Source organism: Carettochelys insculpta, chromosome 3, assembly GCF_033958435.1.
Source record: "Carettochelys insculpta isolate YL-2023 chromosome 3, ASM3395843v1, whole genome shotgun sequence".
Taxonomy (NCBI): Eukaryota; Metazoa; Chordata; order Testudines; family Carettochelyidae; genus Carettochelys; species Carettochelys insculpta.
In genome coordinates, this window is record NC_134139.1 from 95,382,729 (window position 1) to 95,408,230 (window position 25,502).

General features: G+C 42.7%; 2 protein-coding genes across 5 annotated transcripts in view; one reads left to right on the top strand and one right to left on the bottom strand.

Moving 5' to 3' along the window:
• Positions 1–1,263, bottom strand: part of PCMT1 (protein-L-isoaspartate (D-aspartate) O-methyltransferase) — a 43,480-nt gene extending 42,217 nt beyond the window's left edge. The window contains exon 1 of one of the 2 annotated variants that reach the window (XM_074990399.1): positions 1,039–1,263. In XM_074990399.1, coding sequence (XP_074846500.1) covers positions 1,039–1,093 — 55 coding nt within the window. In that variant the 5' untranslated portion in view covers positions 1,094–1,263. The remainder of the gene's footprint in view (positions 1–1,038) is intronic. The other variant, XM_074990400.1, reaches the window with a different exon arrangement.
• Positions 284–24,260, top strand: NUP43 (nucleoporin 43). Of its 3 annotated transcripts, none has more exons than XM_074990398.1 (8): positions 284–301; positions 7,847–7,969; positions 8,223–8,300; positions 11,861–12,041; positions 14,124–14,259; positions 15,659–15,810; positions 18,142–18,264; positions 22,049–24,259. In XM_074990398.1, exons 2-8 carry the CDS (start codon positions 7,958–7,960, stop codon positions 22,258–22,260), a joined length of 894 nt encoding a protein of 297 aa, XP_074846499.1. In that variant the 5' UTR covers positions 284–301; positions 7,847–7,957; the 3' UTR covers positions 22,261–24,259. The 3 variants fall into 3 exon arrangements, with proteins under 3 accessions (XP_074846499.1, XP_074846498.1, XP_074846497.1); XM_074990397.1 differs by lacking the exon at positions 284–301 and adding an exon at positions 1,002–1,117 and having other exon boundaries at positions 22,049–24,260; XM_074990396.1 differs by lacking the exon at positions 284–301 and adding an exon at positions 6,749–6,895.
• The last annotated feature ends 1,242 nt before the right edge of the window (positions 24,261–25,502 follow it).

Below are 25,502 nucleotides of genomic sequence, written 5' to 3' on the forward strand. Positions count from 1 at the left end.
GAAAGGTGGTAGAACTTAAGCCTACAATCTCTCAGTTTGGATCGCCCGCACAAACCAACCCTCATCTCTCCCTCAGGCTGCGGGTCATAGCAGAACACAGCTGTGGGCATCCCTTCTAACCTTGCCGCAGCCAACATAGAGAGAGTGCAAGCCCTGGAGAGAGGGGGAGGGAAAACGCACCTCGGCAGGGCAGGGAGGGCTGACATCAGCAGCCGCCCGACACTTGCCAGAAGAGCCTGTAACCCGGACGAGCCTTCTCCCGCCCGAGAGGCATCGGCTGAGCCCCGCGCTCCCTGGGGAGGTAGGGAGGGACTAGAGTCTCCCAGCACGTACCCCCCAAGGTTTCATTGCGCATCGCGTCCACAACCACCTCCTCCCCACCCCGTGCCCGCGGGACTTAAGCAAGGGCCGCCTCGAGCCACACGCCAAAACGCAGCGTGGGAGGACCATACAAAGAGGCCGTGATCCCGCGCAGGACCGCCCCCCGCAACGGCCTCAAGCCCTGCACCGCTCCCAGCCAGGCTCCCACCAACAGCTCCCTGCGCTGACAGCGCCGCCCCCTCTGCGCCCGGGCCCGGTGCCGCAGTGTCCCCAGGACCCCGACCGGGGGGGGAGGCTCAGCCCCCCCAAGCCCCGCCCTAAGCGGCGGGCGGCGGGGGGGGACGCGGGGCAGCCGGTGGGCGGGATGACAACAGCCCACGCACAGCGTGCCCCCTTGGCGCGGCTGTAGCACAGGCCGAGCCTCGAGCCGTGGTTACATCGCCAACAGCAGCGGCGGGCCCGCTCAGCCTGGTTGCGGGGACGCGCCGGCTCCAGCCAGGCTGGTTCCCCGCAATGGCCAAGCCACCCCGGGGCGGGGTTCCTCCTCCGCGCGCCGCAACGCCGCCCCGCCCCGGCTCGACCCGCTCAGTGACAGTTAGTCTCTCCCCAGCCCAGGACAGCATAGGACAGGCGCGCGGCCGAGGAGCCGGTGGCGGCCGCGGGGGGGAGGGCTCGGGGCTGGACGCGCTGGGGCCCCTCCCGCGCCCGCAGACTCACTGCGCAGGTTGTGGATGAGCTCGGAGTGGCTGGAGCCTCCCGACTTCCAGGCCATGGCGAGACACACTCGGCGAAGCAGGTACAGAGCCGCCTTCAGCGCCGCGACTGCGCACAAAAGCTTGCCTAGGAACGACACAACCTCGAGCGTCGACACAGGCGCCGCCTCCTCCCCTCCAGCCGCGCGCCCGCCAGGGGGAGGAGCCGCGCGCCCACCGCCCCGCGCGCCCGACATTCTCAACGGTCGCCAGCCGCCAGCTCTGCGCATGCGCGCCCCCCGAAAGTCGGGGAAGCGCCTTGCGGGGTCGGATATCTTCGCGGGAGGGGGGAGAAAGCGCCGCAGCGTTCTAGCTGCCTGACCCTAGCTGCTGCTCGCGTAGTTACTGTAAGGCAGGGCACATGGGATCCGCCAGGGAGCCAGTGTTGGGGGAGAGCTGTCAGAAGCCCTGGGACCGGCCCAGAGGGTACAGCAAAGGCTGAGTGCTGGGGAGTCACAGCCATAACTGTGAAATATGGTATTTCAAATGAAGTCTGGGCTTCTGTGGGCTTTTCCTCTACGGATCTGAGCGGGAGAGCAGCATTTTTCAAACTGGGGAGCCTGATCCAAAACAGGGTTGCATGGTTACTTGGGAGGGTGACGCAGTATTGCTACCTTTACTTCTGCGATGTCTTCAGAGCTGGGCAGTTGGAGGGCAGGCAGCCTGCTCTGAAGGCAGCACCCCACCGCCGGCAGCACAGAAGTAAGGATGCCGCTACTATAGCTTGCCACCCTTACTTCAGCGCTGCTACATTCACAGCTGGGCAACAGGAGAGTGACCGTTGCTGACTGAGGCTCCAGCTCTGTAAGAAGCATCATAGAAATAATGGTGGCAATACCACACGGCATTATGGTCTTTTTACTTTAGTGCTGCTGCTGTCAATGCCTCCCCTCAGAACTGGGCTGCTGGCCAGCAAGTGACACTCTCCATCTGCCAAGCTCTGACAACAGTGCTACCATCAGCAGCAGTGCAGATCATTCAGATATAAGGGTAACAGTACCCCAATCTGCCCTAGGATAAAGTTGTGACAATCCCGGCTCCTTTTGAGTCAGGATCCCTACAATTACAAAACTCCAAAATTTCTGATTTAAATAGTTGAAACTGTTACATTTATGAAAAAAAATCTTATTACTGAGAAATTGACCAAAATGGACCATGAATTTGGTAGGATCCAGGGTAGCAGTCTGCCGTTTAGAACACATGGGCTTATAGTGTGATGCTGTAGCCAAAAAAGCTGATGTGAGCCTGGGATGCACAAACAGACAAACGTAAGAACATAATAACGGACATACTGGGTCACACCAAAGATCCATCTTACACAATATCATGTCTTCCAATAGTGGCCAATGCTTCAGAGGCAATGAACAAAACAGATAATCACGTGATCCATCCCCTGTCACCCATTCCCAACTTCTGGCAAACGGAGGCTAAGGATTCCTGACATGCCCATCTGAGCTAATAGTCGCTGATGAAGCTATTCTCTATGAATTTAATTCTTTTTTGAATCCTGTAATGATCTTTGCCTTCACCACATCCTGTGTCAAAAAGTTCCAAAGGTTGACTGTGTGAAAAAATACTTTTGTCTTACTAGTTTTTTGCTTTCTATTAATTTCGTATGGTGAGCCTTTGTTCTTGTGTTATGCGAAAGAGTAAATAATTCTTCCTTATTACTTTCTCCACACCACTCATGATGTATAGATCTTCCATATCCCACTTTAGTCATCTCTTTTCCAGACTGAAGAGCTCCAATCTTATTAATCGCTCCTGATATGAAAGCTGTTTCGTACCCCTCGTAATGTTTGTTGCCTTTTTCTGAACTTTTCCCAGTTCCAGTGTCTGAGAGGCAGCCGTGTTATTCTGTATCTTCAAAAAACAAAACAGCACTCCTGTAGCACTTTAAAGACTAACAGTATAATAATATAATGTATAACATAATATATAATAATAATATAATTTATTAGGTGATGAGATTTCGTGGGACAGACCCACTTCTTCAGATCTGGAAAGTCCTGATGGATGATAACTGATAATTGAGACAAGGAATTTAACAGAGAGAGAGAAAATAATAAATAAAAGCTGACATATCAGCTAAATAGAACAGAAGTGGGGAGGAGTTGTGAAGAAAAATAGTTTCTCCACACGTCTATTAAGTTAAGCGGGTTGCATGGAATCACTGCAAATATCAAAGTTGGGGAAACTGTCCTCGTAATGTGTAAAGTAATTGATATCTTTGTTGAGAATGAGATGAAAAATGTCAAAATTGAGAATGAACTCCAATTCAGATGTGTCCTTTGTAATCTGGTGTTAAAAGTCTCTTTGTTTTAGAAATGCACACTTTCAAATTTTGGATGCTATGACTTGTTAGATGGAAATGCTCACTGACAGGTTCAGATTCTTAATGTCTGATTTGTGTCCATTCATTCTTTGGCAAAGTGAATGTCCACTTTGTCCAATATACATAGTAAGAGGCATTCCTTGCACATGATGGCATATATCACATTGATGGAAGTGCAAGACAATGAGCCCCCAGTTGGGTAACTGATGTGGCTAGGTCCAGTGATGGTGTAAATATGTGGACAGAATTGGCAATGGGGTGTGCTGCAGGGAAAAGTTTCAGGGTTGGTATTGCTGTGGTGTGGCATGTAGTTGCTAGTGAGAATTTTCCTGAGGGTAGGTGGTTGTCTGTAGGAAAGCACAAGTCTGCTACCCAGGCCCTGTGAGAGTGCAGCACATTGTTCCAGTATAGATTGTAGATTGTTGATAATGTGCTAGAATGTTTGAGTTGGGGGGCAGAAGGTTTTCTGTTGGTGGTTTTCTGTTGTTAGCCTTTTGGGGCCTTTCTAGAAGTAGCTAGTTTCTGGGTATTTGTCTGGCCCATTCAATCTATTTTGTTTTTCTTTTAAATTTCTCTTTGTGGCTAATTATGTTGTATAAATGCCTTGTAGAGATCTTGAAGTTTTTGGTTTCTGTCAGTTGGATTGGAGTAGATGTGGTTGTATCTAAGGGCTTGACTATAAACAATGGATCGTGTGATGTGTCCTGGATGGAAGCTGGAGGCATGTAGGTAAGAGTAGCTCTCAGTCGGTTTCTGTTAGAGAGTGGTATTGATTTGACCATCGGTGATTTGTACTGTAGTGTCAAGGAAGTGGATCTCTTGTGTGGAATGGTGAAGGCTGAAACTGATGGTGAGGTACAGGTTATTGAAATCCCCTCTTAATAGACACTTTGTGAAATTATTTTTCTTCCCCCTCTCCCTCCACTTCTGTCCTATCTAGATGATTCATCAGCTTTTATTTAATTTTTTTAACTCTGTTAAATTCTTTGTCTTAGTTATCAGTTATCATTCATCAGGATTTTCCAGATCTGAAGAAGTGGGTCTGTCCCACAAAAGCTCATAACCTAATAAGTTATATTGTTAGGCTTTGAAGTGCTACCAGACTGCAATTCCAGTGTATCTTTTTTGAGATAGGACATATCTGTATGCAGTATTCAATATGTTTGGATACCATGAATTTATATAGAGGCAACTGATATTTTCTCTTATTGTCTATTCCTTTCTTAATGATTCCTAACATTCTGTAAGTTTTTTGACTGACACTGCATCGTGAGTTTTTATAGAACTGTCAACAATGACTGCAAGATCTCTTTTTTGAGTGGTCACAACTAATTTAGACCACATCATTTTATATGTATATTTGGTATTGTGTTTTCCAATGTGCTTTACTTGTTATTTATCAACATTGACTTTCATCTATCATTTTGTTGTCCAGTTTTGAGAGGTTGCTTTGTAACTTTTCTCAATATACTGATGAGTTAATTCAAGTAGAAACAAGGAGATAATATTGATTTTATATTTAGCATATGTGTGACTGCTGATGGAAGGCTCTCCAGTTCCACTGCCACAGTTCATGAAGGATGGTGACAAATTGAAAAGGGTTCAAAGAAGAGCTGCAAGAACGATTAAAGGATTGGAACACGTGCCTTTAATGATAGTCTTCAACTAAATAGATTTAGCACTTTAACAAAGAGAAAATTAATGGGTGACTTAACTCTGCAAGCATCTACATGGGGAACAAATATTTAATAATGACCTTTTCAGACTAATTGAGAAAGGTATAATATGATCTTATGGCTGGCAGCTGAATCCAAATTAATTCAGCCTGGAAATAAGGTGTAAATTTTTAATGGTAAGTATGATTAACAATTGGCCCTAATTACTAAAGAATATGATGTATTCTCTATCATTAGATGTTTTCCAAAACATTATGTTCTATGATTATATTGAAGAAGTTCTATGATGTTTTATACAGGAGGACAGACTAGGTGACAGGGAAGCTAGGTAGGGGCATGCTGTTGCCTCCTGCCGTGAAGTTTGAACCTCTGAATTTCATACTTGAGGTCTGCTTAAGAGCGGTGCTTGGAGTTAGGTGATGAACTTTAACTGAAACTAAGCTTGCGGTGATCCCAGCTTTGCTTTTGAAGCTGGGTGTTTATAAACAGAGGAAGGCAGGGAGATTAAGATAACAAATGACTTGTAATTCATGTAACTGAAGGATCATTAGATGGTCGTTAAAGCATTGCCAGATACACCAATTAAAAGACAGGAAACAAAATGTAGAAATAAATAGTGTGTACTAGGGACCAGTGCTATTCAACTGATTCATAAATTATCTTGAAAAAGGTGGCAAAATTTGCAGAGGATACAAAATTACGCAAAATAGTTAAGTCCAAAGCTGACTGCTATGAATTACATAAGGGTCTCACAAAACTGGATGATTGGGCTACATAATAGCAGATGGACTTCAAAGTTGATAAATGCAAGTAATGCACGTGGGAAAATACAATGCCAACTATACATATAAAAATGAAGGGGTCTAAATGTCTGTTATTATTCAAGAATGACATCTTGAAATCATTGTGGATAGTTCCCTGAAAACATCTACTCAATGTTCAGGGGCCATATGAAAAACTAATAAAATATTGGGAATAACTTAGAAAAGGAATATATTGGAGTGGGAACCTTCTTTTGGGTGGAGGCCACTAACCCACACAATAATCAGTTGGGAGGCCACACACTCGTGAGGAGAAAAAAAAAGGTGGGATGAGGGTGTGGGGTCTGGGCAAGAGAGAGCGTTCAGGAGTGGGCTGGAAGAGTGGATGCAAAGTCTGGAAAGGAGGGAAGGTGCAAGAGTAGGGTGTGAGGGTAGGGTCCAGGTGGGAAGAAGGAGTAGGTGCGGGCTGTGGAAAGACATAGGATGCAGGAGCAGGCTGGGGATGGGATGCCAGTGATTGTTAGTCACTTTCTTATCGGTACACCATACCGACCAGCACTAACCCCTTGGTATTAGTAGCTGATCAGCAGGATCCCGTGCAGCGCTGTTCGAGCTGGGAGGCCAGACGCGCTAAATGCCAAGCGACCCATGAGCACAAAGCTGTGGCCAGCCGTCCAGACTGACTGACAGCACGGCCCCGCCCCCGGGCAACGTTCCGTCTCCCGCATCCATTTCACACTCATCCAGTCCCGCCCACTTGTGAGTTCAGCGGCCATCAAAGAGCTTTGTCCCTCCCTCCTCGCCGTCTACCGGGTGGCTCCAGCCAATGCGGGTGTGTTTGAGGCGGAAGAGGCGGGGTGAGGGCAGCGGCGGTAACCTATCGGGGCTGCGGACGTCGCTGGTTACGTCTCGAAGGCTGCTGGCTGCGGCATGGAGGATTTTGCCGCGAAGTTCGTGTCTCAGAAGATCAGTAAGACCCGCTGGCGGCCGGTGCCTACTGCTGTCCTGCAGCCGCCCGAGCTCTTTGCTACCGGCTCGTGGGACAACGAGGTACTGGCCGGGGGCAGCCCGGCGTGCTGCGCCCCCAAAGCCCCAACCGTGCTGCCGCCGCGCACCTACCCCTGGGATCGGCCCGGGGTTAGAAAACGTCCTCCGTGCCGTTAGCAGCCTCGGGGAGACCGCTGCCGAGCTTTGGGCTGGAGGGAGGGCGGCGGCTGTGGTGAGCCGGAGGTACTGGACAAGGCCTTGCTTGCCCTCTGCTGCTCCTAGGGGTGATCCCGGACCCCCTTAGACAGAGCGGTGCCTAGACCTTCCGTTCCCCTCGCCGCGCGGCGGGGAGGGCGGGCGGTGTCTCTCGGTGCTGAAGCATTGTGACACCTCCTTGTACGTTGGGACCGGCGGGGTGCTCTGTTTTGTCAGTCCTGTCAGGTTGAACGTAGACTCTCATTTTTCTCTGTTAAATACATTGAGCGCCATGCAGCTGAGTTATATTGTAAGAACGAAGCTCCCTGGTTCTCTTTATGAAGGCTAAAGCTCCTTGTGGTCTCTGTAGGTGCTTGTTTGAGTATGTAGATTGTTTGTCTGATTATGTAATTTCCGTATTGCTTAGCACGTTGCAGGATTAATATTCTGTGTGAATACAAGAAAACTTTGGGAATATTAATTTTCTCAAGATGCCCTTGATGTATTTAATCTAGGTTTGAGAAAATGTTGTCTTGTTTATTTTGTCAGGATAGTTTCTTTATGAAGAGAAAGAAAGTTGAGTTGACTAATTTGGTCAAAGAAACAATAAGTCCAATAAAATATGATCTAATAATCCACCCCCTCCCCCTATTATCCTGAGACTAACAGTGCTACAGCTATAATGGAAACAATCTTTTTTTCTTAATCAACAGGATTTGGTCCAATAGAAAGTATCATCTCACCCTCTTTTCTCAACTCACTTTTTGACCAATGTGTTTTAAAATCAATTAAGCTCGTTTCAACTACTTTGTTAAATAGGAGAACAAGATCTCCATTTGGTCTGTTGGAGACTTTGGAAGTTTGGGTCCCAGTGGGGAGTATCAAGGAGAACCACAGCTGCTGTGTGATATCAGACATGATGGTGATGTTATGGACATGCAGGTAAAATTGTTATCCGTTGGGTTTTTCTTTCCTTTTTAAATAAGGATTTAACACCATTTTAAAAGAAAATTTAAGTATTAATGGGACATCAAGGTATTAAGAAAGGAGGATTATTGTCTAAATCAATTTCCAGGCATAAGTTTTTGCCTGTGTACATTTTGAGATTATCTGGCAATGAGTAAAAACATTACAAATTCACATCATTTTTAATAATGTCCTCAAACTGTAAGAAGCTTAAAAGACTTCTTTTTAGTTTTTTGACCAGGAGAGAATTGTAGCTGCTTCATCGACAGGAAGTGTAACCATTTTCCGTCACCATCAAAATAATCAGGTAAATAACTTGCTGTAGATAGCTTGTGTTTGGTTTCAGCTACTATTACTTATGTTACAAATCATTTTACTGCTCACAGATTAATGACTTCTCAGACCTATCAAAACATCAAGCAACTGAACTCCTGAGTCCCGAAAATCTGCAAATCAGGACTTAGGTTAATGTTTTAAACAGAATAGTCTGATGCTACTTATAAATAGACATAAACCATGAAGTTTATTGCAAGGAGAGTGCAAAAATTTGTAACAAGTTATATGTAATAAACTGTAATAACAAATGGTAATAGAAAAAGATACAAAAGACTGACAAAATTAGTCTGAACAAAAAGGTCAAGTGAACATAATTCAACAGTTTGTGTTAGAATTATGCTTGTTAAAAACACAACATTTAAAGCTATAAATTGTTAATCCAAAAATTGTACGTCAAATATTGTCTAATAAAATAATGAGGACATGGGGTATTCCACTTATCATTCCCTCTTTGTGGTGTTAAAAGAGAAAAATTGTTGTAGAAAACATAAAAATAAAAAATAAATTAAGGCAGCTGGTTCAAATTTTCACTATTGTGGCTGTCATTGCCACTGTCTTCTGCCCCCCTGGCTTTTTTGCTCTAAACCTGAGGATTGTTCTGATCAAACCAAGCCAAACAGAACAACATAGATGGCAGCACTGCTCCTCTTGGGTTATGTCTGTGCTATATAGTGAAGTTGATTTAAGGACGGTTAGCACGATTTTTACAATGTCACTGTCTTCACTTGTATATACCATTAAGTCGATTTTTAGGCCACGCTAAGGTGGATATTATAACACCCTCAGGGCGAGTTGACATAGCATCAAGTTTGAATTTAAAAGGTCAAATTAAGGCTAGTATGGAAATGCCATATCTTTAGATCGACTTTGTTAGCCTCCAGAGGTGTCCCGTGTGCATCCCACAATGCCCCACAGTTGTCCGCTCTGGTCGCTTTCATCTCTACTGCTGTCCAGGTGTGCAGGAATTAGGTAACAGGAAGCCTACGAGTTGGAATTTGGCCCCAGAAGGCCTATGGCGGCTTGGCTGGTGGGGGTCATGCTTGTATGAAAGGCCAAGAAATGTCTGTCTTTTCTATCAGCACAGTGATTGCATCTACCCATGGGGAAAACATAGCCCCAACACAGAGTGGCAGTTTCTTCACCGCACAGGATATAGCAGGAGAGGCCAAGATTTTTTTCAGCACTGGCACCAGCCCCTGTCCCACAGCCCCATGTGGCAGCTAGGCTGTGGGCATTGTGCTTGAATGAGAGGCTCTTCTGGGGTTCCCATTTGTATGGGAGCAGCCCCACTCCCTCCCCCACAGACACTATACAGTCAGGGCCTATCCCATGCCCAACCACATCATGTGGCTAGCCCCTGCTCCCAAAAAGGCATATGCCCGCAGTGTAGTGCAGACCATGCTGTCAGACAGCACCATTTCCTGGCTTGTGCATGGTGGAAGCTCCAAAGGCAGGAAAGATTTTTGGGGGGCTGACTATTGCTGGGGGGGAAGTGTCCCCCTGCAGCAAAGATTTCAGGGGCTGGATGTCATGGGGGTAGGGGGAGAGTCTCCAACCGTGGCAAAGATTTCAGCGGGTGGGTGTTGATTAACAGGTTACAGCTTGTGCTATCTGACACCCCTTAGACTGGGGGAGCAGCTCCACAGTCGCATGCAGGGCTGTGGCCCTTCCCCTACCCTGCACCAGAGCAACCTGCCAAAGGGATCAGGTCAGTTGGCCTTCAGCCAAGTCCCCCACTCATTGTACAGTGCCCCTTATAGACTGTGGTGGGGCTAGATATCACAAGCTGTAATCTGTTCCTGTAATATTTTCAGGGAGGATGTTTCTTATTTCAAGGTGTTGGTGGGGAAATAAGTGGCTAGAGTGCCAGTTGACATGACACAGTCGCCTGGGTGATCCTTCAGGGTGGTATGGCAGTCCCGTGCCTGGGGGCGCTAGTAGGCTTATTGGGTAGAAGGCATATCTTTCTGCCCAGGCAGGGGTGCTTTCAAGGGAGGGAGAAGTAGCTGGAGTGCCAGTTGAGATGACAGAGACACCTGGGTGATCCCAGGGTACTGAGTCACTTTGGCATGTGGAAACTTGACGAGCTCCCCACCGCATGTTGGATGCATCTGAGTAGTGAAGTCGGGAAGCCAAGAATCCTTTCTCACCAGTGCATCACAAATTGTCTTCTTTCCCCTGCCTGAGGGAGTTGGCTTTAGTCATTACGGTTTGCACTTTCCTCAACTTTACTATCCTGCACTTTCCTCAAGCAGTAATCTATTCCTGGTATATTTTCAGGGTGGATGTTTCTGGCTTCAAAGTTGCGGGGTGAGGGGCAGTTAAGATGGCACAGTCATGTGGATGATCCCAGGGCAGCATGACAGTCCCCTGCCTGGTGTGCTACTTGGCCGATAATGTAAAAGCTGTGCCTAAAGTTGTTCTTTCTATGGGGGAAAAGCAGCTGAGAAACCAGTTTATGTGGTTCCATCACCTTCTGAAGCCAGCCTATTTGATTTTCCTAGTCCTGGGATTCCCTAGTTTTTCCTTCTTTCCTTCTGAAAAAAATGGCTGTTTGCTTTTGATGGGAGGGGAATGAGGGCAATGCAGTGTGTGCAGATGACATCATATACCCACAACCACTTGCGGCCCATTTTTTTTTTCCCATGCTACTCCAGCAAAAAAAACCCACAATGCTATGAAGCTGATGGAACTGGGGGATTGGTTCCCACAATGCGCTGCTGCAAGAGTCAATGTTTGGTGATTCATGTGGCAGCAATAAGTCGACTTTGAGGGGAGATGAGGATACTCGAATTCAAATTTATAAAACCCGGTGTTATAAAATTGAATTTATATCATAGTGTAGACGTAGCCTCAGTTCTACCCAAACCCCGCCTCGAATGAAGTGGGGTTGGATTTTGACAACAGGTAAGGTTTCCCAGTAAATATACTATCTGATAGAAAGACGGGCAAAAATTTTATACTTCCATCCTTGAGTTAGTTTTCAGAATCTGTTTCACTTTGTTTAGTTATATGCACAGCCAAGTGAGTTGGCACCAATTTGACTTCCTTACTCGCATTAACCAATTCTTTGATCTCAGAGTCTATGCTCAGTATTCAGATCTCTTGAAGATTCTATGTCAAAATGGTAACAGTATCCCTGTACTGAAATACACCTTCCAGGTAATTTTAAAAAAAAGTGTAAATATGTTCCATTTTCGATATGGTAGATTTTTATGCTTTCTACAACTATTGCTATTGAACGTGTGTCTGTTAAGAAGCTGCGATGGTGAAGCTGAGAAGAGAGTTCTGTCTGACTGTACCCAAAAGGATAGTGGCTGCAATGCAGAGTTGTGGACTGGGGATTAAAGAGGAGTGAGAGAGCCTCTGGTCTATAATGTGCATGTCCCTTGAAATAATGCATTGTATTCTGGTTATTTCAGAACTAGTTTCTGATGCAACTTATTTAAAGACTGCAGAACCTTGGTTTCTAATATTATTGCTGTATTGTTATTTAGCATTGTGAAGTTCTTTCCTATATTTACTGCTTAGACTTTATCTGTCAGCCAACAATGGGAGAGGGCCCATTACCATGTGGCTCCAGACACCCCTTTCTATGGTGGGGCATCGTGTACAGGGGTCATCTGCAATAACCCGGAAATTGTCACTGTTGGAGAAGATGGTCGAATAAATCTTTTTAGAGCTGATCACAAGGAGGCTGTGAGAACTATAGGTAGGCCAAATAATCACTTTTTAACAGTTGTGATCTAAGAATTTCTTTCTATTCATCAGGTGACCAATAAAAAAGAAATAGCCAGTACCTTTAGAATTGTATTGATGTCTAAAATAGAACCTGTTAAGGGAATTACTCCTGATCTAAAATATTTGCTATTTTACAGTGTATTTAAGTGAATGACAAAATTCAGACTTGGGGGACTTACCCAATATTTTGAGAGTTGCACCAAAGCAAAGCAATTTGTACACATACATAAAGATAGTAGGTATACAGTAAATGACTAACAGATTACTTAAGCAAAATAGGTGATGAAATAAACTGTCTACTTAATTTTTTGCCTGATTGGTTATTCTTTAACAATACAGTATGTCTGTTCATTTTGCTGTCACCAAGGTGTTAAATAGTGGCCAATTCCTTTCACATTAAATGAATTGCCCAATATCTTTGTTAAATTATGTTTAAAATTCATTTGGTGTGGGAGGGGGCTCTGGACTGGTACAGGAGACGGGGAGGGATGTGGACTCTTGGAGAGAGTTTGGGTATGGGGGGAGGTTATAACATGGGCAGAGGGTTAAGGGCACAGGGAGGGGGTCTGAGGTGCATATCGCCGGCAGCTCCCACGTGATGTTGCAGCAGAGCTCAAGTGGGCCATCTGCTTGCTATGGCCCATTTGATAGCTGGCTGTGGCACTTCTCTGCATGCCCCTAGGGGAGAGTGAGCAGTGCATCTTTGAGTTGCACAGGTCTGCAAGCACTGCAGCACCCATTTTGCTGGGAACTGACCAATTGGAGCTGTGAGGATAGTGCTGGGTTGGGGCAGTGCATGGAGCTGCACCCCACTCTGTAGCCAGGGGAATGCAGAGGCAGGCCAGCTGCTTCCAGGCAACATGCCTGAGCTCTGCTGTGCCACTAGCTTTTTTAGCAGCACACAACGGGGGCAGCCAAAGAGCTGAGTGGGGCTCCAGAGCCATGTAGGTGGTGGACCTTAGAAGATATCTGAATGGCAAGGCATGTCTTGGTAAAGATTGATTAAAATAGCATTGAAATCCTTCTGTAGACACCTTCTTAATTTGTCATAATAGCTAAAGCTTTACAGCCTCCAGTTGTGAAACAGTGGACTTGGTATATCCCATATATCCCAGTTGCAAAGCAATGGAGCATGCTACAGACACTGACTACATTTATCTCCACTAGTAGTAAATCTTTTATATATTAAAAAAAAAAAAAAAAAAAAAAAAAAAACTTAGAAAAATCAAATCTGTTTAACTCAACTTAGAAAGCAGAGACTAATAACCTGTTAGTAACAAACTAGATAGGAAAGATATTCATTCTCTACAAACCATGTACGTTCAAGTGATATGGCCCCTTTTCATCTTGAGAGATGGTGGTTAGCAGTGGTGGTGAGCATCTATGGGCAGTGTTTGAGCCTGCAGTTTCTCTCATGGCTTATCCATCCAATATTGGATTTACACAGTCAACTGCAATAAAGGCATGTCAGTCCATTTCGAATTCTTGAGTCTGAGATCTCTTCCTTCATTCAAGTATAACTTTATTTTTATAGTCACAGAGAGGTATGTTAGTCTGTATCTTCACAAAACAAAAAAGCAATCAAAAAGTAAATTATTTTGTTAGTCTTTACAATACTACATGATAAATTTATTTTGTCAGTCTTTAAAGTGCTGTGACTGCTTTTTTCTTAAATTTGTGTAAACTGCAAACTCAGTCAAAATAAAATTTTAAATTCATATTCATAAACTCCTTCAATGACTTTGTTTAAACAAACTCCTAATAAGGAATTCAGTTCAGGAAAATGGTTCTCTTGATAGACTTTTTGAAGGAATGTGTATCAATACAAACAGAGGAAGCTAGAGTATATTGGAAAACTATTTTATATATATAAAAGGGGAGTAAGAACATTCTTAGTGAGATTCAAGAGCAGCTACTTGAAAAATTGTGAAGTTTAATCTGCAGATCTGTGAGGTTTTTGACAGGTAAAAGTGTAATACATATTAAGAGTGCAAGCACTTTGCTTAAAACTACTTGTTTAATCCATGGCTTTCCTAATCTCTTCCTATTGCAGAAAACGCAGACAGCAGTACACTCCATGCAGTGACTTTCCTTCGCACAACTGAGATTTTGACAGTGAATTCAATTGGACAGTTAAAAATATGGGACTTCAGACAGCAAAGAAATGAGCCATCTCAGATATTTTCCTTGTAAGGTTTTGTGTTTTTTGTTATGTGTTTGGGTTAGATTTCCAAGGAAGTGCATTTTAAACAAGAAAACAAAATCTATTACATATGAGTTTCTTTTATACTGTCTTGATAGCAGGTGGTACACAGTTGAATTTGGTTCTTGTAATTGTACATGAAGGATTGAAGTGTTCACACCTGTAGATAACTTTTTTCTCACGTTCTCTGAATCAACAATATTTCTGGTTAGGAAAATAGCATTATGTAACACCTGGCAATTTTAGACTTCAGAATGCTATACTGGACAATGACTAATTCTCTCTCCTTCATGAGATGTAGGTAAGAAGTTGAAATATAGAGCCTGATCAAAACCCCACTGATGTCAATGGGGAATCAGGCTCATTGAGTGACTGACTGACTCCGTTTGTATCCTATTAGCATACACGTGTAGACGTAGCTATTTCGATGTAGCGAAATCAAAATAACCTATTTCGATGAATAGCATCTACACGTCCTCCAGGGCTGATGCCGTCGACGTTCAACTTCGACGTTGGGCAGCACCACATTGAAGTAGGTGCTGCAGGGGAGCGTCTACACACCAAAGCGGCCCACATCGAAATAAGGGTGCCAGGAACAGCTGCAGACAGGGTCACAGGGCAGACTAGCACTTCCCGGGCAACAGCAAGCTGCTCCCTTAAAGGGCCCCTCCCAGACACACTTGCACTAAACAGCACAAGATCCACAGAGCCGACAACTGGTTGCAGACCCTGTGCATGCAGCATGGATCCCCAGCTGCAGCAGCAGCAGCCAGAAGCCCTGGGCTAAGGGCTGCTGCACACGGTGACCATAGAGCCCCGCAGGGGCTGGAGAGAGCGTCTCAACCCCTCAGCTGATGGCTGCCATGGCGGACCCCACTATTTCAATGTTGTGGGACACAGATCGGCTACACGTGCCCTACTTCGACGTTCAATGTCGAAGTAGGGTGCTATTCCCATCTCCTGATGGGGATAGTGACTTCGACATCTCGCCGCCTTACGTCAATTTCAAAATAGCCGGCACATGTAGATGCGGCTATTGTGTGTTAGAACTGGAATTAGGAATGGAAATGTAAGAGCTGGTTATTTTAAAAAAAAACAAAAAACCAATACTACTTACCACCAATCACCTCTTACAAAAGCTTAATAAAGATTCAATTAGAAGTGTAAGTGGTCAGTAGTCATTTACAAAACCTGATGCCTGTCTAAGGAGAAGAACAATAAACAAGTTTGAGTGGCTGTCAAATTGTTCTAAACTAAGCAGTAAGTTACCTGTGGTGGTTATATATTATAATAGTAGCATAATCCATTTTGATAAATAGTTTTTTGACTCCAGAAGCCCTCTATTGTTGAACAGGAAATAACTTTTGTTTTTCCCCTCCTAATAGGACAGGTGACAGAATTCCACTACACTGTGTTGACAGGCATCCCAACCAGCAGCATATTGTAGCTACAGGTGGCCAAGATGGAATGTTGAGTATCTGGGATGTTAGACAAGGCAGCATGCCAGTGTCCCTGCTCAATGCTCATGAAGCTGAAAGTAAGCATCTAAAAGAGACACAGATACTGTATTTCTTTAAATACTTCTGTATTTTTGGACATGATTTAAACTCTGCTTTCTTTGTGTGTTATAACTACTGAAATTTTGTTCATCCAAATTGTTTACTTCCAGTTATATTCTTTGTCTAGCAAGAGCTGGTTCCTACTGTCTAACTTGGGTAGCTAAAAGTTTAGTCTGGCAAGAAATAGAAGTGAGAGAGGCTTTTGTTTGTCACATACATTTTATTTCTTCCTTTAAACAAGTGTTCTATGTTTCTAGAAGGATTGCACATTGGTCTTCCTTTTTGCTCATGTAACACTCATTAGTATTTTATAGGAATCATGTAAACACACAGAGGAGTGGGGTAACTGATAAATTTGAAAACATGACTGAGTATAAAGAATATAACTTTTAAAATAGCTTTTAAAAATACTCCTTGGGATAGCATCTTTTAGTTCCTTATTGTGACTGGGATGTACCCACATGATGATCACTTCCACTGGCAATTCTGAGAGCATAAACTATAAGACAGAAGCTCTTTTTCACAGCATTGTGGTGGAAATATTCCTTAACTGTAACAGAAACTTATGTAAAAAATTGGGGTAACATTTTCAAAAGCGCCTGCATCACTTGAGTGTAAATCCCATTGACTCTCAGTGGGATTTTATTTTTGTTTAACCTTACCTTTTATGTCTAAAGGACAGTTCAGTTTAAAGGGGAAATTTATACACTCAGTTTCTTAATTTGTGAGGGGTGAGAGGCAGAGGAAAAGGCTACCAGTTCTCTGTATATCTATTGCATTGGATATAAAACTTTGCTACTAATACAATGGTATGGTTCGTACTTTAACATAATAAAGTATTTGGCTAGTGATTTCAGGAAGAAACCCCAAAGTTTATGTTTAGTGTGAATTTTTGGGTGCTTGTCTATTGTGTATTAGCCAGGTTGTAGCTGTGGGCGGAGTGATGCATGTGATACTGAATCTACTAGCTAATCAAATTGCATTTAGTCAAGCATGGGGTTTCTAATACAAATGTAGTGATGAGTCAGGGAGGGGTACAATTAGGCTTTTTCTATGATATTCTATCAGCCCTTTTGGAGCAGTCATGAAAGAGGAAATGAGTGTGCAGATTATGAATGTTATCAGGTTTATGCCTGTGCAACCTTTTAGAAAAACATTAGTCTAGTTTTTGTCTTCTGTTAGACACCTCTCCCCTGCCCCACCCCCCACAGAACCTGCCAGTTTCTCACTTTTTCGCACACAACCCATCTGAGCTAGAGAGAGTACAAGTTAGAATTTCTTGCTTTCACCGTCCATATCCTGGCTTTCATTAGCTTGCCCTGTGTTTCCCCCATTAATGCAAACTAATGGAGGTTCTACTATATCTTGCATTTCTTTTCAAACATTTCCAGTGTGACACTTTATAAAAGTCCATATAATAGAATGGATTCTGTTCTGATACAAGTAGTTTTAAATGCATTCCCCTTTAAGTAAGCAATCTAAATTTTGGTCTGGTAGGACTTTGGTAACTTAAACATTAAGGTGAACAGAGGAAAGCACGCAGTCTTATGAAGTACATCTAGCTTGGTTGATGTAGTCCAATCTTCTTCTTTCCTCTTGTCTAAACTTAGATGGTAGACTCTTAAATGAAGGGATCTTTTTGTCTTGCCTGAGACGCCTAGTATATTTGTGGAAGCAGAATAATAGATGATCAATTTCATAGGAGAGGAGAGACCCACAGAAACAGAAGAAATGGTGAAATTAAGTATACATTATATACAATGTAAACCAGGAAGAAAATTCTTTAGTCTTTCAACTAAAGTAGCGTGAGGTATTATTTTGAGTAGTGATAGTTAAAAGTTGAGTCAGTAATGGAGTTTAAGAGACTTCAGATAATTTGGCCTGAACTCCAGTATATCAGAGGCTGTCAATACCACCCAATACCTACACATTAAACCCAACAATTGAAATTAGACCAACATGTTACAGCTCACAGGAGACTGCTGTTGATGTGCTGCAGGTAGAGAGTAGGAGGGACAGAGGCGTACCAAATGCCGGAGGCCTCCACAATGATCGCAAAAGAAGTGCAGGGGAAGTGTTTCATTACTATTATTTTGTTGTGATTTGATTTAGAAGAGTATTTTTAAAGCTATGACGGAAAGGAAGCTCTAGGGACAGTCAATCTTCAGTACATTGAGTGAGGAACTACACTGAACACCTTGATTTGGAATTCATTTGTTTCTCTTGGAAAATCAAACTCTTTACCATTTTAGTATAGATTTGTTTCTATAATCATAAGTAATAAAGCTCAATCTGTACTTTTTTTATAGTGTGGGAAGTTCACTTCCATCCTTCCAACCCAGATCACCTATTTACATGTTCTGAAGATGGCTCTCTTTGGCATTGGGATACCTCTACAGATGTATCAGAAAAGCCATCTTTCTTCCACCAAGGTAAGGGCTTTTGAAGCCAGCTTCCTTTTTAGAAAGGTGAAAAGCTTAAGCTGTTTGTGAAGAGTAGTTATAGTTTATTAAGTAGTTGGTTTGAGGACTTCATTCCATACTTCAGTCCTTTTTTAATTAAAAGCTGTTGGAGACCGAAATGTGATCTTTTATTAGAAAGAGAAGACTTATTGGTCCTCTTTAAGAGAATTTCAGTGGTTTCACATGAAAGAGTAACTCTCCAGCCTTATCCATTGACTTCAGTGGAACTATCTGGCCGTGTCTGCACTAGCCCCAAACTTCGAAATGGCCATTTCGAAGTTTACTAATGAAGCGCTGAAATACATATTCAGCGCTTCATTAGCATGAGGGTGGCCACGGCGCTTCAAAGTAGGCGGGGTCCTTTCAAAAAGGAGCCCCGTCTGGACGAGCCGCGCCAATTTCGAAGCGCCATGGCCGCTCACATGCTAATGAAGCGCTGAATATGTATTTCAGCACTTCATTAGTAAACTTCGAAATGGCCATTTGAATGGGCATTTCGAAGTTTGGGGCTAGTGTAGACATAGCCTCTGTGAGTAAAGGGAGCAGGATCTGATATGAATCCACATGAATCTTTTGTAAGGCACTGGGATCATGTCCTTGCCACCTGGAGACTTTGTATTGCTTCCTTGATCTCTCTGTTCCAGGGTTAGCATGGGTTCACAAAATTCTGAGCACCATTTTTCCCTGCCACAAATTCCAAGCCCTATTATTTAAAAGAAAAACAAGTGCACTATAAAATTTTTTTCGAGGCTTCAGTTTATACCATCATGTTACGACCTCCTATATGAAGTGACTGCACTTGCCAACAGTGATTCAAGAGGCGCACACAGAACTTGCATGGCTAAATTCAGTTCACCTTCAAAAAATGATAAATTACTGATTTGGGAGGGCAATAAGTGTCATAACTGCGTATGTCTCTGAAGGAGACTTAAAGAGTGGCATACATAAGGAAACTGAAATATGAATAAGGGAAATCCTTTTCTTTAGTGGACAGGTATTTTGGAGACTAACAGAAGACTCTGCATGCCTGTTGAAGGAAATTGCTTGTCTAATAAACTAGACAAAATAGGGCTGTGAAACAATTATGCTGTTAGAAGATTATTTAAAACTTTTTGGATGTTTACTACATTTTCAAATTAATTTCAGTTACAACCCAGAATACAAAGTGTACAGTGCTCACTTTATTTTTTGATTACTACTATTTGCACTGTAACAAAATAGTGTTTTTTCAAGTCACATAATGCAAGTACTATAAATTTTGTTTACCATGAAAATTTTAACTCATGAGGGTACAATTATGTAAAAAATAAATGCATTAAAAAAAAATGTAAAACTTCACAGCTCACAAGTCCACTCAGTCATACTTCTTGTTCAGTCAACTGCTTAAACAGGTTTGTTTATGTTTGCAGGAGATATTGCTGCCCACTTCTTGTTTACAATGTCAACTGAAAGTGAGAACAAGTGTTCATGAGGCACTGTTGTAGCCAGCATTGCAAAATATTTATATGCCACATATGCTAAAGCAGAGGTTCTCAAACTATGGTCAGTAAGCATCATTCAGGTGGTCTAGGTATAGTTCCCCCTAAAGTGCATGCACGCACAGGTGACCACACACAAGAGAATGAAGAGCTGCCAACCTAATTAGTGGGTTGTAGGTGTGGCTCCACTAATTAGGTGCCTGAACACCTTACTTGCATCTTCTCCAGCGAAGATGGATGGTCTGAGGGGAAATAGGGGTAGAGGGAGGATACTGTGTAGCTGGGAGGGGGTCAGTGGGTTGAGTGGGGCAGAAGGCAGGCAGGTGGGATAGACAGTGGGTTGGAGGAACATGAAAATCCTCAGGGGCCAGAGAAAGAGATGACTTTGTCTATCTTCAAGGCTGCAGCTGCTGGGCAGAGAGCCTTCCTTCCCAGCTTTAGCTCCGTGGCTGCTGTGACCAGGGAGAGACCCCAATTGATATTTAAAATATAAATTGTGTGCTTTTATCTGTAGACAAGTTTTTTTTGCTTTTTTGAGATTTCTGAAAGCATGCTCCAAACCTTGTCCCTCCTAGATTCTGGAGGGCACCTGAGATTCTTGAACCTTGGGTCAAGTGCTGTAGCTATCTCTTTAGAAATCTCACATTTGTACCTTCTTCTCATTGTTGTCAAATCTGCAGTGAAAGCATTCTTAAACTGAACAACCTCATCTAAGACTGCTTTAACACAAAATATATGGCAGAATGTGGGTGAAACAGCAGGAGACATGCAATTCTCTCTCAACGTGTTGAGTAATAAATTAATGCATTGTTTTAACAAGTCAGTCATCATCATGCAAGCACATTCCCTGGAATGATGACTGAAGCAGTAAATGGACATAAAATGTTTAGCATATCTGGCAAGTAAGTATCTTGAGATGCTGGCAACAACAGTGCCATACAAACGCCTGTTCTCACTTTCAGGTGATGTCAATGAGGAACAGGCAGCATTATATCCTGCAAATATAAACATACTTGTTTGTCTGAGCAATTGTCTGAACAAAAAGTGGGACTGGACAGGCGCTAAAGCTTTGCATTGTTTTGTTTTTGAGTGCAGTGTGTGACAGTGTACACTTGTAATTTGCACTTTTACAGTAAAGAGATTGTGTTACAGTACTCATGAGGTAAGTTGAAAAATACTATTTTTTCATTTTTATGCTGAAAATATTGTAATAAAAAGGAGCAGTGTATGCTTTGTATTCAGTTCCAATTGAAATCAACATATATGAAAATGTATAACACCCAAATACTTAATACATTTCAAATGGTATTCTATTGTGTAATAGTGCAATTAAAACTGCACTTAATCAATTAATTTTTTATTTATTTGCATGAGTTAACAGAAGTTAATTGACAGACCTAAGGACAAACCATTGTAGAGAAAAACACATTCTAATGAAAAATGAGAATTAATACTAAACCGGTCAGATTTTGCTGCCTTCTGTTTTCTTTCCCATCCTAATTTTTGGAATAAAAAATTCTACCTCCATGAAAAAACAAATGTTAAACATGGCATTGATGTAGAGTGCATTGGAAATTTCTAGGAACAAAACATGAGGATAGCTAAGAACAGGGACGATATTCAAATTTACTTGTGAAGTAACCTCATTCCCCGGCTCAAAGGTTTGAGAGGTTTCTATGAAGAGGAAAGAGGATTGATATAACTACTAGACTAAAATAATAAATAAACAGCTTTTTCCCCAATCCATGTCTTTCTCCAGTTTTAATCTTGTAATGAAATCATAATTCTGATGTTGTGGAACTTGTGACTCTGGTTTCAGTATGGGGAAAAAATGACGCCTAAAATAAGGTGTATTACTTGGAAAGGGTGAGCAAGAAATTTGGGGGGGGAATGATTTGGATCAGTATCTTAAACACAAAGCTAAAGCAGCGATAAACAAAGGAAAATACTGTCTAAGTAAACTATGTGCATAGACCTAAGCTTCCGTTCAGCAGGAAAGATGAATCAAGAAGTTAATGTATTAAATACATAGTATAGTTATTTGTCATTGTAAATTTAGCTATTCTGAGTGACTTCTTTCAGTTAATGCAAAATATTTTTGGTCCACTGGTGGATCAACTATGCCCATTAAATCAATTCTGTCTACAACAGAGACTTGGATTGGTATTCCCAATATGTTAGCTAGATGCTAAATATGTCCCCTAACCTCCCACAAATGCTGAGTCTAAGTAAACAACATGAAAGCTAACTGTTTTGTTTTGTTTTTTTTTTTTAAGGTGGACGAAATGTTACAGTTCTGTCACACACTGCTAACCAATCTGTAATAAGCGCCTGGCTAAGCAACAATCCTACCAAAGACCGCATGGAGATCACCAATTTATTTCCAAATCAGACATTATCTGTGAATAGTTTGGATGTATTAGGACCATGTCTAGTATGTGGTACTGATGCAGAAGCTATTTATGTTAATAGGCAACTTTTTTCTTGAATTACTTTAAAGGGACACTCTTACAGAGTTTAGCCACCTTGAGAACTAGCAGAAATGTCCTGAAGATTTCAATTTTTAAAATATTTTTTACAGAAGCCTGGTATTTAGGGGCCTGTAATGTAGTCCTGGTACTGCGGAGGGAGCACTAGGAACATAAGACTCTCTTGAGAACTGTTCCATCACAAAAGATGCCTAGGCATGCAGTGAATGAAACAGCAGGTAACATATTATGTAAGCACACCACTGTTTATTCCCCAATGTTTTTCACATTTCTTAGTTTGTGAGCATAAGAACAATCACTAGGGAAATAAATTGTATTTTAATTTCAATATTATTATAAGGGTGTTAAAATAGCTTGAAAACATATGAAATCCTTGAACTCCATTTATGTTCACGTCTGTTGTAATAGCACTCAAGTATTCATTCAGGGCCAAAACCTAGGTTTCTTAGGTTCTTTTAAAGACAGCCTAATAGAAATATTACTACTTTTAACTTGAAATTTTTATATTTAAACATCCATGTTGAATTGTTATGCAGGTGCATGACAGCTAGAAAGGGAAATCAAGCTCAGTGAAATGCAGAAAAGACTGTTTAAGTGGCGAACGGTTAAAAGTCCCATAAGATTCTAACAATCTTGGAGCTGTAGTAATCTGACAATACTAAGAACACTAGTAAGGGTGGGTTAAAGTTTGATGTGGATAGTGTGCCCGTATGCTTTTGATTTGTTGAAAAATTATGTTTATAAGTTATTTATGGGTACTGGACAGATATCTGAGCAGCATTATCCTCTTAGAGTGAAGTTCATATGATAAACCGTTCTTGACCAAGCTTAAGTCGTGGCTTTTTCCCAAAAATTAATGAAGTACTACTAAATCCAAGTGTTGCCAAACAAAGCTAACGTGAAAATACTTAACTCTTCTCTGTTATGTCTAGCTTTTGTAGCAAGAAGCCCTTTCTCCAACATTTTTACTAAATGTTTTTCACCAGAATTTTTGTTTACTCATTCCTATGCCTTACCTTTCACTTTATAATAAGCTAAATTTGAATGGCCATCTTACAGGCTTAGTTTGGTGGTGTTACAGTTGACTGACAGATTATCACCACCCTGATCCCACTTAGGGTACGTACGGCAGCAATGAACCTCCTCCATTCCTGTCTGTTTTTAGCAACAAGAAGTCTTGTGGCACCTTATAGACTAACAGATATTTTGGAGCATAAGCTTTCGTGGGTGAAGACCCGCTTCATCAGATGTATGAGTGGGGCCAGGGGGGCGGGTTTCAGAGGGGTATTTGAAGAATGGGGTCCCAGAAAAAGGGAGGGCCAGAGCCGACAAGTTCTATTTAGCAAAGTGGAAATGGCCCATTAACAATAGTAGGTCTCAAAAGAGCTAAAAACAAGTCAGATCAGACAGGGGGATATGAGCCATTGTCAGAGTCTGATGGGGAGATCTTAACACCCAGGGCAGAGAATCTGCCTTTTGTAAGCTGCAAGCCACGCACAGTCTCTGTTTAATCCTTGGTTAATGGAGTCAAATTTGCAAATAAATTGCAGCTCAGAGATTTCTCTCTTCATTTGATTTTTGAAATTTCTTTGTTTCAGGACTGCCACCCTTAAATCTGTTACTGAGTGTCCAGGGAGATTGAGGTGTTCTCCCACAGGCTTCTGTACATTACTGTTCCTGATGTCTGATTTATGTCCATTTATTCTTTTACGTAGAGACTGTTCAGTTTGGCCAATGTAAACTGCAGTGGGGCATTGCTGGCACATGATGGCATATTATATGAGTAGATGTGCAGGTAAAGGAGCCCCTGATGGTATGGTTGATGTTAGGTCCTGTGAGGATGTCACTGGTGTAGATATGTGAACAGAGTTGGCAGTGAGGACCATTTAAAGGGCTGGTTGCAGGCCTAGAGCTACTGGTTTGTGACTTGTAGTGGCTGGTGAGGATTTGTTTAAGGTTGGCAGGCCTGCCTCCCGAGGTCTGTGAGAGTGAAAGATCATTGTTCAGGATGGGTTGCAGATCACTGATGATGCGTTGGAGAGGCCTTAGGTGGGGGCTGTATGTGATGGTCAGTGGTGTTCTCTTGAACATACAGCCCCCACGTAAGGCCTCTCCAATGCATCATCAGTGATCTGCAACCCATCCTGAAACAACATGGCCAATACAGCATTATTTTGAGCATGGTGTTTCGTTCCTGGTAACTCTTGTCAAATGTTGAAAGGTAGTGAGTATCCCTTTGGAAATCTTAAATGTTGTGGTGTCATGATGAACACCTCAATCAAAACACTGTACTATGCATCGTTTTTGAAGTTGTATCAGGAATAAGGTAGAAGGGTGGTAAAACTACTTGATTTCATAAATCAAGTGGTATGGTCTCGCCTACCATAATATCTTACCTCTGTCTTCTCCCTGCTCTCCTAAAGGGTGTATCAAAGAAGGAAAGTAAAACTTAGAAACTGAGTATAGAAAACATCCAGAAGGAGAGAATAAAAATGAGATAGTAGATGAGTCCAGACTGATGCAGGAGGACTAGAGATGAAAAAATGAACATACTCTGGGAAAACCATCATCCAGCATAGTCTGTCAAGCTCTCAAATGGAACCCGCAAGGAACATGCAAAAGAGGAGCATCTTAGACAACATGGAGAAGGTCTACTGGGGTCAGCTGCAAGTTTTGTCTTGAGACAGAGTGAAGTGGAGGAAACTTGTCGATGACCTACGTTCTACGCACGGTACAGGGGTTTAAAGAAAGAAGTGACGGGATATTTCCTCTAATAAGAGCAGGTAGACAGTGGTTGAAAAGTCTGACAGGATTGGCTGAATACAGTCAAATATAGCTTCATTACTACAAGGTATGTTCAGCCAAGAGTAGATGATGAAGTAATGAGAGCTGCACCACCTCTGATCTCATGCCATACGCCTTGGCCTTCAATCACTCCTTTGACATACCAGAGAGTGTTTGTGAAAGTAGATATGGCAGCTGTTGCCTCCTTCTTAAGGTGGCACAGTGGCAGTTCGTGCCCGGTATGCAATGCTGGCCCAATAACACACCGAGAGTGGAAGAAGAATCTTTATTTGGCATGCCAAGTAAGGTGCAGGGGGATCTCTCCTCAAAGCCTGCACACCTTGCAACAAGCAGTGAGCAATACTTATACCTCTCTCCTCCTTTGTTCACCCCCTCCCAACAAACCAGGGGAGAGTCTCTCATAATTCCCTTATCCACTCCCCCAGCTCAAACTGAA

Excerpts from the sequence above, each read along its gene's own strand:
- NUP43 (XM_074990396.1), top strand. The coding sequence starts at position 6,776 with ATGGAGGATTTTGCCGCGAAGTTCGTGTCTCAGAAGATCAGTAAGACC. Across the intron at positions 7,970-8,222 it reads GTGATGTTATGGACATGCAG|TTTTTTGACCAGGAGAGAAT; the intron begins GTAAAATTGTTA and ends ACTTCTTTTTAG. Across the intron at positions 18,265-22,048 it reads GCCATCTTTCTTCCACCAAG|GTGGACGAAATGTTACAGTT; the intron begins GTAAGGGCTTTT and ends TTTTTTTTTAAG.